Genomic DNA, 20486 nt, shown 5'->3' on the forward strand with positions numbered 1-20486 from the left:
AAGAAGTATCCCACACTTTTCTTTTGTAAAGTAAATTTGTACAGCTGATGTGGGCATCTACATCAACAATATGATTTGCCTGAGTAGCTGGACTGGACAAAATAAAATGAAATAAAAATAAAATAAAAAAGTGCCATTAAAGGAACTTATAGTTAATGTGTTATTATCATCGTGTTAACTTTGATAGCCCTAATATTTTATAAAAACAAATTAACATAGTGATCAGCCAGTAAGTATGTTGTACTCAAATCACCACCATCTGTTTATTTCTATCTTAAAAAAAAAGACAATGTCAAAGATTCGACTGATTGTCAACTATGGACAAAATGTAACAAATCAGATTCGCCTATGCAAATCTTTAGCAGAAGACAACACGTACTAATATTTAGGTCAAGCTGCAGCGTTTGCTAATCGCCGGATCTTTGCATGTGTTTTCTGCGATGCTAAGTGTGTTTTGGACTACGCGGTTGTTGATATTCTGGACTGTTTGGACTCTAACTTTGGCTCTATGCTTTTTTTTTGCTTTGTGAGTTCATTCTTACTTTACACCTTGCGTGAAACTGTCTTTGTGGCGCACTGACATTTTTCAATGAACTGGAAACACTGAAACAGCCACATTGGATCTCACATTACATCTTTTGGATTTTCTCATGGGTTCCACTGTGCGAATGTTACAGTTCTTGCTTGCACTATAGTCTTACTAACGGACATTGACGGACCCTTTCAAATCTTCCTTTGACCCAATAAGATGTCTCCAGCCAACCCATCAGCCTCCAAAATACGCCCGGTGCAAATCCTAAAATGGCAAAATGAGCTATTTTCCACCTTCATGGCTCCCTGCACAAGCACAGACGACGAACACACACACACACACACACACACACAGACACACACACACACACACACACACACACACACACACACACACACGCTCACACACACACACACACACACACACACACACACACACACACACAGTACCTACACACACACACACACACACACACACTCACACAAATACGGAGCCTTTTCATGCCAGCAGATGACAGAGTGCATTGAGAAAATGCCAAAATGCTGACTACTGAGAGAGCGAGTGTGGCTGAAAAATCTCCTATGTCAGACTGCAGAGCTGGCAGAATCCAAAGGCATTGTTGAGGACACACACACACACACACACACACACACACACACACACAACCGAAGCGGCCTGTGTGTGTCACAGCACAACACACAAACACACACACTGTGTATGAACACACAAGCTGTACAATGCAGCCTGCGAGTCGCCATAGCAAGAAGCTGTCAGGGCGACAGAGAAAAAAGATGCGCAGGACAACGAAGGAGGATAAAAAGACGGGAATGACCCCAGAATGGCCGCCTCGCCTCTTCCTAATAGTGTACATTATCTATTAGAGGCCTCGACTTCTTCTTGTTTGAAAAACAAAATGCGTCAACGGAGGCAGAGACAATAAGTGCTTGGTTATGATGTTGATGACAAATCCCTTGAAGGTGAGTTGGTGCACAGAAAGCAAATGGATTTTATGAGTAAGTGTTATTAAGATGCTCACCTTGTCTCCTGCTGCGTTCAAGACCGCTGGGAAATAGCAAGTATCTTCACTTTGGAAGGAAAGTAAAAAGATGGCTGACGACAGTGTGTTTACTCATCATATTAAAATTAACAAAATAGTGAGGTGAATAGTGATGTATAATTTCTATATTAAAGCAACACTAAGTAACTTTCAACCTTCATAAAATATTTTCATAACTTTTGGGATGATACATGGACTTACAACTAGTGAAATGACACCTTTGTCATGGCCTAAGAGGGTCTGTATGACTCTCACTGGCACTAAGCAACTTTCACAAAAAAACAACAAATGTGCTGACTTGCTTGATGGCACACATCACTCCCCCTTACCTCGTTCGTTAAAAAGACGGAAGTTGATGCGTCGCTTACGTGCAATCACTTCTATCATGGTAGAAGCTGCACAACAACCATAGAACCAAAAAATTTTGCTTGAGGAGACAAAAATCAGAAAAAGGGAGGCGACCCGGATAAAAGTACAGTCAAGGATCAACATTGGCGCTGGCGTGAGCTCAAAGACGAGGAGAGACTTTCGACCAAAGCTGCCTTGGCTCTGTTCCTGCTAAACAAGTAAGTGACTTCCGATGCTCAAACCAAAATGATAATGCTCATGTCAGCTATCGGAAATTTGCGTGGCAGCAAGAAATAGCCACCAGCTTTGATTGATTGATTGAGACTTTTATTAGTAGGTTGCACAGTGAAGTACATATTCCGTACAATTGACCACTAAATGGTAACACCCGAATAAGTTTTTCAACTTGTATAAATCGGGGTCCACTTAAATTGATTCATGATACAGATATATACTATCAGATATATACTATCATCATAATACAGTCATCACACAAGATAATCACATTGAATTATTTACATTATTTACAATCCAAGGTGTGGAGGGGGGCGGGTTACGTTTGGTTGTTATCATCAGTCATCAACAATTGAGAACAGAGAAATGGATATTGGAACAGTGTAGGTCTGACTTGGTAGGATATGGACAGCAAGTAGTGGGCAGAGAGAGAGAGAGAGAGAGAGAGAGAGAGAGAGAGAGAGAGAGAGAGAGAGAGACAGAGAGAGAGATCAGAAGGCATAAGAAAAAGTATCTGCATTTGATTGTTTACATTTGATTATTAACAATCCGGGGAGGGTGTTAGTTTAGGGTTGTAGCTTGATTGTTCACAGTTCCACACTGACACGATCAGCCACGCAACAAACTCAAAAGTACAGTTTAAAGAAAAAACTATGCGTTGACTGCAAACCGCAAATATAAAGTTTTTTTTTTGGACCCCGACTTAAACAAGTTGAAAAACTTATTCGGGTGTTACCATTTAGTGGTCAATTGTACGGAATATGTACTTCACTGTGCAACCTACTAATAAAAGTCTCAATCAATCAATCGATCAAAAGAGTAAAATATGTATGTTCCTACTGTGGAAAGATCAGTCATACCGTATCATTGTGGTATTATCGTGTCAGTTTGTATGTACGTGACTTTAGTTTCTGGCGATTTATTGTGCCGGTCCTCATGGGAAATGTTGTCTTCCTTCTGGCAAAACACAACCGCTTTGGTCCACTGGCGCCGCCACAATCAACCAAAACTGAAAGTTCTCAAAGGGGAACTGCACTTTTTTGGGAATGTTGCCTATCGTTCACAATCATTATAAGAGACATGACAATGGATGCATTTTTTTTTTTGCATACTAAATATTAATTAAATGCGATCAAAAGTCAGCTTACATGGGAGCCTATGGGAGCCGCTCTATTCTGCCTATAGAGCCCTTAAAAAACATCCAAACACCTCCATTGAGGTTTTATGTACATGATCTAAGTGTATGGGCAGCACGGTGGTAGAGGGGTTAGTGCATCTGCCTCACAATACGAAAGTCCTGAGTAGTCTTGGGTTCAATCCCGGGCTCGGGATCTTTCTGTGTGGAGTTTGCATGTTCTCCCCGTGACTGCGTGGGTTCCCTCCGGGTACTCAGGCTTCCTCCCACTTCCAAAGACATGCACCTGGGGATAAGTTGATTGGAAACACTAAATTGGCCCTAGTGTGTGAATATGAGTGTGAATGTTGTCTGTCTATCTGTGTTGGCCCTGCGATGAGGTGGCGACTTGTCCTGGGTGTACACCGCCTTCCGCCCGATTGTAGCTGAGATAGGCTCCAGCGCCCCCCGCGACCATGAAGGGAATAAGCGGTAGAAAATGGATGGATGGATGGATATAAGTGTATATGTAATGTAGTAACGGGCACATTTATACTAACATTTAATATTCAAGTATTTTTATTATTTTAAGCATACGCGGCACATTCATTTAAAAAACGCATCACAACGGTCACTTTTTTTTTTCTTCATCACTGATTTCTGAATGTATCTACAAGGTCTACAGATTAAAGTATTTGGATCTTTTCCTGTGGAACACCTGTTGATCTCCCCTGACATGGTAATGAGCCGAGGCACGATGGTTGGGAATGACTGCATTACTGCATTCTGGTTCACCCCAAATTTAGACTCTTGACCTTTTTTAGACTTAAAAGTGGATAACTTGTTTTTCTCGCCAGGTCGCTTTTCAGATTAGCTATCAGTGGCCTTGTGGTTAGAGTGTTCGCCCTGAGATCGGTAGGTCGTGAGTTCAAACCCCGGCCGAGTCATACCGAAGACTATCAATTACCTCCCTGCTTGACACTCAGCATCAAGGGTTGGAATTGGGGGTTAAATCACCAAAAATTATTCCCGGGCGCGGCCATCGCTGCTGCTCACTGCTCCCCTCACCTCCCAGGGGGTGATCAAGGGTGATGGGTCAAATGCAGAGAATAATTTCAACACACCTAGTGTGTGTGTGACAATCATTGGTACTTTAACTTTTTAACTTTTAAATGACCAAAAAAACATTATTGCGGAAAGTCCATATAGTGTGCTATTTAACTAAGTGCTGACTAATCACCTTTTTTTTTAAAATGACCAAACAAACTTACCTACATGCAGTTATAGATTGCAGGTGTGCTGCTAATTGGCCACAAACATGCACTACTGCCACCTGCTGGCATGGATGATCAGAGCAAGTGTGCGAGCATAAAGGCTGCAGTGTCTTTGAGGCCCACACATCCAGTCGGTTTTGTTTGCAATGTTCAAACGTATTTTTGTTTGCAGGCAAGAGTTGAAAACACAACAGCACAAAACCGAAGGTAAGAATAATGAGCTCCGTGCTTTGAACGCGGCCATAATGTCGGCTTCCATACGTGTGTTTGCGCGCCGCGCAGGTGAAGCAAGGAAATACCTCAAAGTAACATAAAAGATTTATCACTTACTGCGAGCATGCAGGTGCACACACACACACACACACACACACACACACACACACACACACACACACACACACACACACACACACACACACACACACACACACACACACACACACACAAAGTTTTGGTGTATCATTGTCACTGTCTGCTTTCACTTTCATGTCATCCTTGCTGCTTGCACGAGAGAGAGTGTGTGTGCATGTGGCATAGAGAGACTGCACACAGACATGGTAATATCCACTCAGGTAGGTGTCAGCTTTCAGGGGGGGACAGGTTGACACACGCCTGCGTAACCTTGGCAACCAGCAGCAGCAGTAGGGGTGCAGATGAAGCATAGGCGAACAATTACGTGTTTTCATTTTTTTTTCATTTTTTAACAGACCTCCCTTCAATCATCAACACGTCAAAATCACACACATGTAGCACCTTCGTCCGACACACCATGCATACATCAGCACTTTACACAGTCACATGACAGGGCTTATCACACTTTGGGGAGATGGCACACACACAAACACACACACCACTCTCTTTGTATCATCTCCAAAAACATCATGTGACCACCTCTTCCTCCTCATCCTCACTAAAAATACTCTTTTTCTCCTTTCACTGCTTATTTTCCTCCTACTCTTCCTCTTGTGCTCTTCTCTCTCGCTCAGTGTGAGTGTGAGCATGAGCCCAGCAGGCTTTCTAAAGAGGACACACACACACACACACACACACACACACACACACACACACACACACACACACACACACACACACACACACACACACACACACACGAGCAGGTCATGCAGAGGCTCAGCTACTGCTGTGGCTTTTAGTCCCACCTCCTTCTGTTTTTTTTTGCTTCCTCGCTTTTCTAGGCTTCTTTTTCCTCCAAAAGATTACATATTCTTTCTTGAGATTTGTCATTAGAGTGTGTTTGTTTATTCATGTGTTATCGGTCACATACGTACATTACTTAAGGTAGGATTCAATTATTAATTAATATTTTCTTAGTTTTTGAAATATTTTTGAGAGGTTATTTTCTTTTTCGAGTTGAGTTGTTGAGTTGAGTTGAGTTTATTTCGATCATGAACCCACTAACAATATGATATGATATTTTTATGGGTGTTTTATTTGATATTTTTTTAAATAGATTTTAGTCATTTAATTGTCAACTAAAAATGTGAATGGAAAAAAAATCAAATGTAAATGTACTTTTATATTTATTTTATGAATTTCTTAATATGATTGGGTATTTATTATTAATTAAAAATGTTAATTTAAGTTGTATGTTATATCTTATCGAATCTTTTTTTAATATTATCAAATTAAAAATATTATATTATATAAATTAACTTTTATAAATTCTTCATAATGTATTATTTTTCAAATTTTTTTTAGTTTGTTTTAATATTTAAAATTTAACATTGAAAAATCTCTAAAATATACATGAATACTTATTAAAATATTTTTAGTAATTTTGTATTGATCTATTATTGTTTATTATTAGATTTTGACTGTGATAGATTTAAGTATATATTCTGTATCTGATTATTTAAACAAGTATTTTACATTTTATCTTTATAAATTATTTTTAAAATCTATATTATGTATTCAAATGTAACATGAAAATTATTTCGTAAAATTTAGTTTTCTATAATTAAAAAATGTTTAATAATAAATGCAAGCATTGTACATTTGCGGTTGATGATATCATTAACAAGTGACAAGAGGTGCTGTGTATCTGCTGTAACTTCACAGCAGGTTGAATCTGGATCTGATTCAGATCCGAAATGGAAACTGAAGGTGGAGTAACATACACACAACATGTTTAAACGCTCAAATCAGACATAAAATCTCATCAAAATAGGTTTGCTACATTTTTGGATATAAAATAAATTCTGGCTCTGGATGAACATTTTTTTAGGGACTAAGTTTGCAACACTAAATTGGCCCTAGTGTGTGAATGTGAGTGTGAATGTTGTCTGTCTATCTGTGTTGGCCCTGCAATGAAGTGGGGACTTGTCCAGGGTGTACTCCGCCTTCCGCCCGACTGTAGCTGAGATAGGCTCCAGCACCCCCCGCACCCTGGAGGGAATAAGCGGTAGAAAATGGATGGATGGATGGAAGCTTGCTTTAGTCTGCTTTGAAATTCTTCTTATAGGCTGCAAATATGAAAATGACTGCTAAACAGGGAATTAATTTAATCCTGTTATACTTTAAACTCACTGGTTATGGTTATGGGATTAATTTCTTTGGAACATGCAGTCAAATGTTTTGTGCTTAGTATTCACGTCGCGATCCTTTGCTTTGCAAATACTGACGCAGTAAAGGTGCTTTGTCCAGGTGTTGCAAGGACGTAGGTGTCGACCACAAGAAACTGCTTGCTTTTCCTTACTGGCGCGTATGAGCCAAAAGACAGAAGGACACAATGTTGTATCTATACATTATATATATTTAGCACTTTTCTGCTACTGGATATAAAAAAAAACTAACATTTAAATCACTAATTTTTTTCTCTCTGTGTTCACATTTTGGTTTCTGTTTTAGGCACACAAAAAGTACATGGAATGATATAAAATAAATGTAAATGTATTGTATTGATGAGACTTTTTTTAAATAAAGATATTGCGCTGAAAGGCTTCTTGATAACACGTGAGGCATTATTGTCTTCAATTCATATGATACATACATATAATAAATAATCATTTTGCAACGTTTTCTAAAAGTACATATTTTATAACACCTTATCGAATCAATGTATTATTATTATTATTATTAATATTATACATGTCTAACGTTTTATATTTTAAATTCAAAATGGAAAAATCATTCAATTATTTTTATTTGGAACATGTTAAAACTTTACCAACAGACAATTCTGCTCAAGTGATCAACTGTCCAAAAAGAGTGTGAAGAAGCATTTTGTTTGATTGATTTTAGTTGTCCTCAGTTCTAATGTCATGTCAACAATACTCCTATATGACGTTTTTTTGTATTTTCTTGCAGTAATGCACAATACAATGTTGTATAAATCAGTGGTCCCCAACCACCGGGCCGCGGCCCGGTACCGGTCCGTGGATCGATTGGTACCGGGCCGCACAAGAAATGAAAAAAAATAGAATAAAAAAATAAAATTATTATTATTATTTTTAAAATTAAATCAACATAAAAAAACACAAGATACACTTACAATTACCGTATTTTTCGGACTATAAGTCGCAGTTTTTTTCATAGTTTGGCCGGGCTCCAGTGCGATTTATATATGTTTTTTTCCTTCTTTATTATGCATTTTCGGCAGGTGCGACTTATACTCCGGTGCGACTTATACTCCGAAAAATACGATAATGCACCAACCCAAAAAACCTCCTTCCCCCATTTACACTCATTCACACTAATTTGCACAAAAGGGGTTGTTTCTTTCTGTTATTAATATTTCTGGTTCCTACATTATATATCAATATAGACCAATACAGTCTGCAGGGATACAGTCCGTAAGCACACATGACTGTATTTTTTTATGACAAAAAAAATAAAAAAATAAATACCATACCCTGGAAGCTGTAAACATCCCAGTTCTTACATGGCCAGCATACTCACCGGACATTTCACCCATTGAGCATGTTTGGGATGCTGTGGATCGGCGTATACGACAGCGTGTTCCAGTTCCTGACAATATCCAGCAACTTGGCACAGCCATTGAAGAGGAGTGGACCAACATTCCACAGGCCACAATCAACAACCTGATGAACTCTATGCGAAGGAGATGTGTTGCACTGCGTGAGGCATATGGTGTTCACGCCAGATACTGACTGCTTTTCTGACCCTCCCAGACCCCCAATAAAGCAAAACTTCACATCTTGGACTGGCCTTTTATTGTCGGCAGCCGAAGGCACACCTGTGCAATAATCGTGCTGTTTGATCAGCATCTTGATATGCCACACCTGTGAGGTGGGATGGATTACCTTGGCAAAGAAAAAGTGCTTACTAACACAGATTTAGACAGATTTGTGAACAATATTGGAGAGGAATAAGTCTTTTGTGTACATAGTAAAAGTTTTATATTTTTGTTCAGTATACATTCTGTGATACACGAATGCAGCTGAGATAGGCTCCAGCACCCCCCACGACCCCGAAAGGGACAAGCGGTAGAAAATGGATAGATTATGGAGCATGCATATGTGTGTGTGCTGGAGTCTATCTCAGCTGCATTTGGGCGGAAGGCGGGGTACACCCTGGACAAGTCGCCATCTCATCGCAGGGCCAACACAAATAGACAAACAACATTCACACTCACATTCACACACTGGAGCCAATTTAGTGTTTCCAATCAACCTATCCCCAGGTGCATGTCTTTGGAGGTGGGAGGAAGCCGGAGTACCCGGAGGGAACCCACGCAGTCACAGGGAATACATGCAAACTCCACACAGAAAGACCCCGAGCCCGGGATTGAACTCAGGACTACTCAGGACCTTCGTATTGTGAGGCACATGCACTAACCCCTGAGCCATCGTGCTGCCCGCTAGGTAATGACACTGATCAAAATAAAAAAAGTATTTCAAAGCAAAAAAAACAAACAAACAAACAAAAAATCCAGATTTTGCTGCACTTTTTAATCCTAACCTGATCCCTGCTCTCATTTTTCACTCCACTTCTACTTTTCCCATCAGCTCTTCCTCCCCCTCGCTCTTTCTCAACCACTCCGCCACACTCCACTGGCTTCAGCAAACGGCTCCCCTGTCATATTATCTCACACACACACACACACACACACACACACACACACACACACACACACACACACACACACACACACACACACACACACACACACACACACACACACACACACACACACACACACACACACAGAGAGAGAGGCACAAACATATGTTCCTTGGATTGAATAGGTGATGCACATGGAGACACATGGAGATAAACACTGACATGCACATGCACGCTCCTGCATGCGCACACACACGCAAACACAGACCAAGGTTACTCGGATAGTGAGAGAGGTCCACAGCATTGAAGAAAGTTTGAAAAAAAAAGACATTTATAGCAGCACACTGTATTCTACTGTTATTGAATAAATGATGAATATCAAAACACAAGCAAAGCCAGATGAAAGGCGACAAACATCTTCAAAGTCAGTCTTAATAAAAGACACATGAGAACTTTTACTTTTGATGGATGGATGGATGGACTTTGCAGGTCTTATTTTCTTTTTAATCGCATGCGTCAGTGATTTGAGGACACTTTTTTTTTTAACGTGTCACCATAACATAGTTCTTGGTCGGGACAACTTACACGAGGGCAATGTTTGGTATTAATATTGATTAGATTTATTATTAAATGTGTATTTTCAATTTAGTAAAAGGTTAAGATTGCGGCGAACACCAAAAAACAGAAGAAAGGGGAAAATGCTGCGAATGAAAAAATTATGCAATCACATAAACGCTGCATGATCAAAAACAAAAGGCAAAAAAACATAAAAATAGCAACTGCATGAGGGACATGCTGTAAATTGACGGAACAAAAGAGATGTTTGCGGCACAGCTTCCAGCCAACTCGAACTCAAAAACAATCGGTAAAAAACGCCAACACACATCCTGCAGCCGGCGAAAATTAAAGCCTTTAAAATAAAAGCAAACCAGTAGTGTAAAAAAGTCTGTCGATTTTACGGTAAAAATAACAGTGGTAGCGTAGATTTAACTGTAAAATTATGGGGACTGAGCTGCCATTATTTCTACTCTAAAATCTATGGAGTTTTTTTACAGCGTCGAACACGGTTGGTTGCATCACACCACTGCGCAGGTGACATTGGTGACCCCGAGGGGGAGCTTGTGACAGGCAGCCCGGCACATGTGGTGTAATTCTATCAAATCCACAGCGAGAGAGACAGATGGACATAAACGACAAGAAGACAAAAATATAAATAATAATAATAATAATTAGTATATCCTAGTGAGACTAATTATCTAAAGAAGCGCAGTTTGTAGGATTCGTAACGTTGATTTGAGTACATGTAGTATATACAAAAGTATGTAATATTACAATATCACTCTAGTGATGTAGGTATAATTTGAACAAATAAAAATACTTAAATTCTCAAATCAAATGCAAATTCACTCCAATTTCAATACTTGGATAAAGTAAAGCATGTTGGGAAATGCAGTATTTTTCTGGGATGTAACGATAAACGGAACAGTGATAAACCGGGGTGAACTGAGGTGCATTCAAGTAATACCTTTTTTAAATGTTACTGTATGACATTCTGACAATAAAATTGAGTTTGTGTCATAATATTGATTAATAATTAATTATTATTATAATATTAATTAAAATTTTGCACGCAAGTAATTCACTGCAATTATTAAAAATACAAAAGTGGGATTAATCTGATCAAGAAAATGAATGGTTTGACACAAGGTTGTCTAGGGCCACAACCACTAGGAGGTCACATGATCTTTACCTGGGCTTTTGGAAAGATTTGTTTCTTTCATTCTTTCAAATTAATAATCTATTAAATATGACATCAAAGTTCAAATCAAACCTATTTTGCTGTTAAATTCTATTTTAAATAATAGGATTGTTTGAATAATAAGATTGTTTGAATCAATTTAGGAATATCAGTCCCTCTAGGATTTTGTGATTAACGTGTCTGAGTAAATGTGTTTAAGATGGACAGACACTCTTCAAGTGTAAAACATACACGGAGAACGTCTGCAACTTGTGGACAATAAGAAAGCCTTTGATGGTGTTTCTTTCGTTAATTAAAAGTTATTTAAAAGTTCATTAAAACAGTACAGTAATTTGACATTAAGCTTCGAGTATGTGCGTTTACTGCCATCTAGGGTCTACTTTTAAGTCTGTGTGCTATAAAATGAGTAAAACATCAATACAGTATTTGTTTTACAATTTGAAATGGTGTGCTTTTGGAGGTTAAGGTTACAATGAACACTTAAAGCATTGATACATTTGTAAAATACCAAGTTTATTCAATATTATTAAAAAAAGTTTCTAAACATTGCAACTTTTGTGCAACTTTTTTGTAAAACCTTCTGCAAATTCAAGCATTTTAGGCCGCAACAATCACAACAAAGGTCTGTAAAATCCTAGAGGGACTGGAATGTGTAGGACAACCTACACCCCCTTGCAAAAATACTAAATGGTTCATTCCTCCTGGTAGCAGCAAAGACCTTCACTGTTCACAAACGTCTGAACGCCATCAAAGCTCACTTTTATGATTCACACAGCAACAACACTTGGGGAAGCAGGACGAGGTAATAGAATAGACATAAACATTTTATAAATCTACTTGTGGCAGCATTATACAAAGTTATGTTTAAGTGTCACTTTTGCATCTCATAGCACATAACTGTGGTGTGTTCAAGGAACTTTGATTAAAGTTTAAAACAGTATTTTTAAAGACAAGAGAGGCTTAAAGGGAAACCCCACTTTTTTGGAATTCTGTCTTTCATTCACAATCCTTATGTGAGACAAGCACACATATGTTTTTCCTTCTTTTATTGTAACTCGTAAATAAATGCTAGCAAAAGACAGCTAACAATGGAGCTAATGGGACTTGCTCTATTTCGCCTATAAAGCACTCTAAAAACCTCCATCAACATGTTATATACATGCTGTAAGTATATATGCAACGTAATAATAAGCACATTCATTTACCATGTAATATTTTCGTATTTTGCTTATTTTAAGCACACAGCGGTGCATTAATTCCAAAGATGTGTCACATGGTTCGCTATTTACAACAACAACAACAACAACAACTAATCATGGCAGACTTCATGAAAGCCAACGATTACTTTGGGACAAATAATGATTCAGAACCTTATATGTTCTAGCATGGATATATGGATAATGAGCTACAAGTTTTAGAAGGTAAGTGATGGGCAGATACAGCAGGTAGCAGTATTCCATCCATTTTCTACCGCTTGTCCCTTTTGGGGTCGCGGGGGGGTGCTGGAGCCTATCTCAGCTGCATTCGGGCGGAAGGCGCAGTACACCCTGGACAAGTCGCCACCTCATCACTATTGTTAAGTGCTAAACAAGAAATACAAACTACAAACATAACATTGTGCATCACTTGCTGTACAATGTCTACTCTCAGTGTGATTGGATGTTAATTTATTCCTGTTTTAATGAAAAATTAATCATACTCCTCACGCAGTTGAAAAAAAAAGGTGGAAACAAACGAGCGTCTTTTCATGTCTTTCTCGCAAACGACAGGTCTAAGTCAAATGTCAAAGTTGAACAACTTCTCGGTTAATTGCTACAACCTTTTACTATACAAGTAAGAGGCATGATTTATAATCTAGAATATAACTGACCAACTCAGAGGCGATGAAGCAGCTCAGTATGTCAATAGCTGCAAAAACTAGTTATCTCTCTGTGATCACGGCACCGCTAAAAGTAGTTCCTTGGCGTTAGCACTTATAACAACAATACCGCTAACACTTAGTTAATACGCAGGTCAAGAAATGTAAGTATTATTGGCCTTTTTTTATATGTTTTTAGAGGGTTTTATGGGCGCAATAGATGACTCAATAGCGTCATTGTCAGCCACCTCGTACGTTGCCGTATTCAATGAATTAAAATGTTTAAAAAAGAAAGACGGATGTATTTTTGTCTCACATAGAGATTGTAAAAGATAGGCAAAAAAATAAAAAGTGCAGTTCCTCTTTAACGTCATGTAGATACAATAATAACATTCATAATAATGATGTATTATCATTATTACGGTTATTATTATTCACAAATGATAATCCTACATAAAGCCGCTAATCTCTACCCTAAAGTAAAGTTTTAGTGCAGGTAAACATACAATGTGTGAGTGTGTGTGTGACCTTCAAGGAGTCTAATAATGAAAATAATAAGTAATATCAAACAAACTAAATCTTGTTTAGGGTCACACACAAAAAAACCTTGTTTAACAGCACTACTAAAAAGAGAAATACATTCCAATTTTATCCGCACATTAGGGCATTCTTCTTTATTTACTTGTGCTTTTTTGAAAGAGGCCACGAAACTCCAACAAGTGAGTAAAGTTATCCGGCGCGTTGTCCGTGCGTGGGGCGATGAAAGGGTTAAAGCTGAGAGTGAAGAGAATTGTAAGAAGTTGGTTTCCAAGGGAAACAGTTCGCACAGTTCCAGCTGAGGCGGAATGTACCAACTTGGCTGCCACAGGGAGGACAAATGTTCCCCCAAAACACCACAATTACGCTCTATTCCCGCTATAAAGCGCTCCAGTGCAAACCGTCGCATAGTAATCGTAGGTAAACACGTCCCAGTATTGCTCAGTGTTGTGGAAATATGTTTGAAAGGGTTTATGTAGATAAAGAAATGTTTGTGCACCCCTCGGAGGGGCGCATAGTCGTGTCGTCTTTGCCAAGTCGGTTTGAAAAGAGCAGACAAAGACTGAAGCAGGACGTCTTCTACTCGCTCTTCCCCGCCATGGAACTTCTTCCGGCCGCTACGGGACGCCGCACTTTCTGCCTCTGAAATGCACGACCGCCTGGATCCGCCCTGGCCGAGAAAAGACGCCTTTTTACGGCGACAATACAAGAAGGAAACGTCGTGTGAGTGAGAGAGGAAGAGAGAGAGAGAGGGGAAGAATTGACGCCGTTTCCTCTCCTCCTCCTTCTTCTTCCTCTTCTTCTTCTTCCTCTTTCTCGGCGGAGGATAAACGCTTTTTTTGTGTGTCTATTTGCTTTCTTTTTTTCAACGTGACTGCGACTGAAGAGAGTTTTGTGATTGCCGACCTTCCTGGCGAGCCACGAAGAGAAAACAAAAGTCTTGTTGCTACTTTTTGCATCATTGAGATTGTTTTCTTGGCCGTGGGGGTGTGGAGTAATCATTCTTATATGCCTGGGTTTTGAAAAACAATGGAGACGCACATTTCGTGCCTCTTCCCGGAAATTTTGGCAATGATTTTCAGCTACCTGGACGTGAGGGACAAAGGCAGGGTGGCCCAAGTGTGCCTGGCTTGGAGGGACGCGTCCTACCACAAGTCGGTGTGGAGAGGCGTGGAGGCCAAGCTGCACCTCCGCCGGGCCAATCCCTCCTTGTTCCCCAGCCTGCAGGCCAGAGGCATCCGGAGGGTCCAGATCTTGTCGCTGCGCCGCAGCCTGAGCTACGTGATCCAGGGAATGCCCAACATCGAGTCCCTCAACCTCTCGGGCTGCTACAACCTGACCGACAACGGGCTGGGCCACGCATTTGTGCAGGAGATCCCGTCCCTGAGGGTGTTGAACCTGAGCCTCTGCAAGCAGATCACCGACTCCAGCCTGGGCCGGATCGCCCAGTACCTAAAGAACCTGGAGGTTCTGGAGCTGGGAGGCTGCAGCAACATCACCAACACGGGGCTCCTGCTCATCGCCTGGGGCCTCCACAGACTCAAGAGCCTCAACTTGAGGTCCTGCCGCCACGTCTCGGACGTGGGCATCGGACACTTGGCCGGCATGACCCGCAGCGCCGCCGAGGGCTGCCTGAGCCTGGAGTACCTGACCCTCCAGGACTGCCAGAAACTGACAGACCTGTCTCTAAAGCACATCTCCAAGGGTCTGACCGAGCTGAGGGTCCTCAACCTGAGCTTCTGCGGCGGCATCTCGGACGCCGGCATGATCCACCTCTCGCACATGGCGTCCCTGTGGAGCCTCAACCTGCGCTCCTGCGACAACATCAGCGACACGGGCGCCATGCACCTGGCCATGGGCACCCTGAGGCTCTCGGGCCTGGACGTGTCCTTCTGCGACAAGATCGGCGACCAGACGCTGGCGTACATCGCCCAGGGGCTGTACCGGCTCAAGTCGCTGTCGCTGTGTTCGTGCCACATCTCGGACGACGGCATCAACCGCATGGTGCGGCAGATGCACGAGCTACGGACGCTCAACATCGGACAGTGCGTGCGCATCACCGACAAGGGGCTGGAGCTCATCGCCGACCACCTGACCCAGCTGGCGGGCATCGACCTGTACGGATGTACCAAGATCACCAAGAGGGGGCTGGAGAGGATCACGCAGCTGCCCTGCCTTAAAGTGCTCAACCTGGGACTCTGGCAGATGACGGACAGTGAGAAAGTCAGGTGATGGGCTTGCAGGAAGTGGGGTGGGGGGGGGGGGTCCACCTGCATCCCACAGCACTGTGTGATTGTGTGCTTCTCCCACGTGTTTGTCCATGAACTCGGTAACTTTGGAGCTTTCATTCGCAGCCTGAAAATAACAACAACAAAAGTGCAAAGGAGGAGGAGAAGCAGAATGAGAGACTGGGAGAAAATGTGCCTACAGGGACAGTCTGCGTGCGTGTGTGTGTCTGTGTGTGCGTGTGTGTCCCTCCCCCATCCTTTCCTCCATGAGCAGAAGGGGACACAATCTAAACTACCTTTTTGTTCAAATTACACAAACAGCCTCACATTCCCCCTAAACGCATTATGCAAACAAACTTTTAACACACACACACACAAATACATACGAAGCTTCAGGTATTTTTGCTAAAGAGGGGAGGAGGTCCTGCAGGGGTCAGTGAATGTTGCTTCAAATTGAAGTGATTTAAATATGTTTACCCTCTTTTATTGATTGAAACAAATCAGGGTTCCATGTTTAGTTTTTTTTTTTTTTTTTCGTAAACGGAGGAGAAGGAGGAATGTTCTTCTCCTCCTGCTCGTTCTCTCCGTCCCTCCCCAGATGAAAATACCAATGCTTGGAGACATGCTTGGAATAAGAAGCAATCGATTATTTGTCTCTCTCTCTCTGCTTTCTCGGGTTACAAGCTCGCTCTGTTGTTGTTTTATTCCACACACACACACATGTCACACGCACACACACACACACACACGCGTGTGTATTTTAATGTAATGCAATGAGCTGCTTGAACATACGGATGTGTGCGACCTGCTGAAGAAGCTGTGTGAACATTTAAGGATGAAAAAAAGATGTACTGTATATTACGTGTTTGTAAAAAAAAAAAAAAAAATCTTCCCAAATTGTTTTATATTCTTACGAGCAAAACAATTAAAGATATTTATGTAATGAAGGAAAAGCAGTGTGCTTTGTGTCATCTTGAAGGATTAGCATTTATTTTCAGACTGCCCCCCCCCACACCCCAACTCCCTCCAGCCTGCTTCATCAGTGAGGAGAGGAAAAATCTGTTGTGTTGTTTTATTATTTATGAGCAGACTCAAAATGGATGCCTTGATTTGGCTGCATTGTCTTCGTAATTAATCTAAACAAGATGATTATTATTATAATATATCTATATCAGTGATGTCCAAACTTTTTCCACCGCTGGCCACACACTGGAAAAAAAACATTCTAAGGACCATGTTGATACATATTATACTGTACATATGCTATAAAACAATTCAATATGCATCAGAATATAACCAAACAGAACTAAATGATTGTGTTTTATAGGTGGCAAATTAAATAGTTGTTAGTTATATTTAACATACCTCATTAATAATGAAAACATTAATTTGCAGAGGGCTAATTAAAAAAATAGCGGCAAGATGAAAATGGCCCCCGGGTTGCACTTTGGACACATCTTCTGTGGAGGATATACTTTAAGTCTAGATCAGTAATTCTCAAACTGGTACGGGTACCACTAGTAGTGCGCAGGCTCTATCTGTTAGTACGCCAAATAATCACTGAAATAAATATTGTAATGTAACAGTTTTATTTTCCTATATTCAAACACAGTGTTAATGTTCAAACTGTGTGTAATGTTACTATATACTTGTTAAATAAAACCTCTGCCTTGTTTTTAATGAATACATAGACCTACTATGCTACTGTATTTTAATGTTGGTCATTATGGTGGTACTGGGAGAAACAAGTCTTTTCTGAGGTGGTACTAACAGAAACAAGTTTGAGAACCACTAGTATAGATTTTAACACGCACACACACACACACACACACACACACACACACACACACACACACACACACACTAGCCTTTGTGTGTCTTTAGAAGTTAGTAAGGCAGTTTTTAGGGGAGGAGGAGGAGGGTTCCTCTCTCTCTTCCCTCTTGTTCAGTCACGCATACCAGATCTTAGGTCAGGCAGGAGACCCCCCACTCGCCTGGCTTTCACCCCCTTAAAGCCACACACACACACACGCACACACACTTCTTTTGAACATTCCACAGCATCATTGAAAGCATTTGGACAATCGCAGTGTCTGTGTGGGATTTGGTCTTCAGAGAGTTTGACCACCAGGACAGAAAGTTTGCGGAGTCGATATCTTCAACATAAACTTCACTTTTGCTCAAGGCCGAAGGAGGAATATATTGAAACATATTGATCGTAGTGATCGCAGCGTGATTGAAGAGGCCAGAAAGGGTAACTGCGGCGTAATAACGGCACTTTTTTTACGGCTGCTCATTAACGATTAGGTTTGATCACCAGTGCAAATAAAAAGGTGACGGGTGGATACTCTTGAAGTGTGTATCATTAAATGACACGTAATGCGCATATATAAACACACACACACATATATAACTATATACACACACACACACACACACACACACATATATATATATATACACACACACTTGAGTGCATAATTATTAAAAAAAAAAAAAAGCCTTGGACAAAAATACAATTTTATTATCAGTATTACTTGAATACGCGTCATATACTACAGTTTTATTTAAGGGGACGTCTGGGTTTATTTTGGAGTGAATTTTACCCGCAGCCACTCATTTTTGCACTGACGTATTACTGACCTGATCACTGACGTATAACAACACACCTTTAAAGTAAACTGAAAATTGTGGAATTAATCTGTGTTTACACATCATAAATGCAACTTTTTTTGCGATTAATCACATGCATTTACACATTCTTTTTGTGTTATTTGTTAACAGTTCAGATTTTTCTATTTACATTTTGCCCTTTTTACTATATATTTTTTTACATTTTTGCAGGCTTTTTTGTTTACTCGTTACTACAAAAAGCCGCGCACTTTGCCCCCACCTGCCATAGGTTATTATTAGGGATGTCTGATAATGTCGGACTGCCGATATTATCGGCCGATAAATGCTTTAAAATGTAATATCGGAAATGATCAGAATCGGTTTCAAAATTATCGGTATCGGTTTCAAAAAGTAAAATTTATGACTTTAAAACGCCGCTGTGTACACGGACGTAGGGAGAAGTACAGAGCGCCAATAAACCTTGAAGGCCCTGCCTTTGCGTGCCGGCCCAGTCACATAATATTTACGACTTTTCACACAAACAAGTGAATGCAAGGAATACTTGGTCAACAGCCATACAGGTCACACTGAGGGTGGCCATATAGACAACTTTAACACTGTTACAAATATGCGCCACACTGTGAACCCACACCAAACAAGAATGACAAACACATTTCGGGAGAACATCCACACCGTAACACAACATAAACACAACAGAACAAATACCCAGAACCCCTTGCAGCACTAACTCTTCCGGGACGCTACAATATACACCCCCCGCTACCCCTTACGCCCCCACCTCAACCTCCTCATGCTCTCTCAGGCAGAACATGTCCCAAATTCCAAGCTGCTGTTTTGAGGCATGTTAAAAAAAATGCACTTTGTGACTTCAATAATAAATACGGCAGTGCCATGTTGGCATTTTTTTCCATAACTTGAGTCGATTTATTTTGGAAAACCTTGTTACATTGTTTAATGCATCCAGCGGGGCATCACAACAAATTTAGGCATAATAATGTGTTAATTCCACGACTGTATATATCAGTATCGGTTGATATCGAAATCGGTAATTAAGAGTTGGACAATATCGAAATATCGGATATCGGCAAAATAGCCATTATCGGACATCTCTAGTTATTATATTATGAGGCGCCCACCCTCAACCCCCTAGATTACTTTTACAGATGCAATCCAACATAACAGTGGTTTTTAAACGTTTTTCACCATGTACCACCATAATGACCAACATTACAATACAGTAGCATAGTAGGCCTGAATATTCTAGAAAAACATGGCAGAGGTTTTCATTGACTGAACCCAGGTTTATTTAATATTTTGGGAACTGTAACATTACACACAGTTTGAAGAGTAAACTGTGTTTGAATATTTAATTAAGTGATTATTTGGCGTACCACTCGATGGAGCCCGCGTGTACCACAGTTTGAGAATCACTGCAATATTTGTTAAGATAAGTGAACAAAACATCTACACATTACTGCTATCAAATAGTTATTAGTGTAATATCCTCTCATCCTATTAATGCCTTATTTTGTAACCAGGATATGCTGAGAGTCAATACAAAAAGTTCTTTAGGCGGTCAAATTCATTTTACTTTCGATTTTTGGCCAGAACACAACACAAGTCATTGAGGAAGACATTTCCTAACTAGTGCCTTTTATTTCATAAACTAAATAGACTTATTTCTATTTTTTACAGTCGTCCATCGCCACATCGAGCTTCAAATATGGCGGCTTCACTGAACTAAATTTCTTTAGTATATTCTAAATATTTTTGGGGCAAAATTAGCTGTAAAAGTAGGACTTATTTATGTCTCACATGTTTTACAGTGCCGTATTTGTTGTGGCGATCGATAAAGATATTTACCAAGC

The 20486-nt window shown here is 40.3% G+C and overlaps 2 protein-coding genes across 2 annotated transcripts in view; one reads left to right on the forward strand and one right to left on the reverse strand.

The window, feature by feature from the left end:
* wnt5b (wingless-type MMTV integration site family, member 5b) overlaps positions 1-20486 on the reverse strand; it is a 105866-nt gene that overhangs the window by 38189 nt on the left and 47191 nt on the right. The window lies entirely within an intron of this gene.
* On the forward strand, positions 14262-16367 carry fbxl14b (F-box and leucine-rich repeat protein 14b). Its single transcript, XM_061959971.2, has one exon. The coding sequence runs from the start codon at positions 14786-14788 to the stop codon at positions 15986-15988; it is 1203 nt and encodes a 400-aa protein (XP_061815955.1). The 5' UTR covers positions 14262-14785; the 3' UTR covers positions 15989-16367.

This window comes from Nerophis lumbriciformis, linkage group LG05 (genome assembly GCF_033978685.3).
Source record: "Nerophis lumbriciformis linkage group LG05, RoL_Nlum_v2.1, whole genome shotgun sequence".
In the NCBI taxonomy this organism is placed as follows: Eukaryota; Metazoa; Chordata; class Actinopteri; order Syngnathiformes; family Syngnathidae; genus Nerophis; species Nerophis lumbriciformis.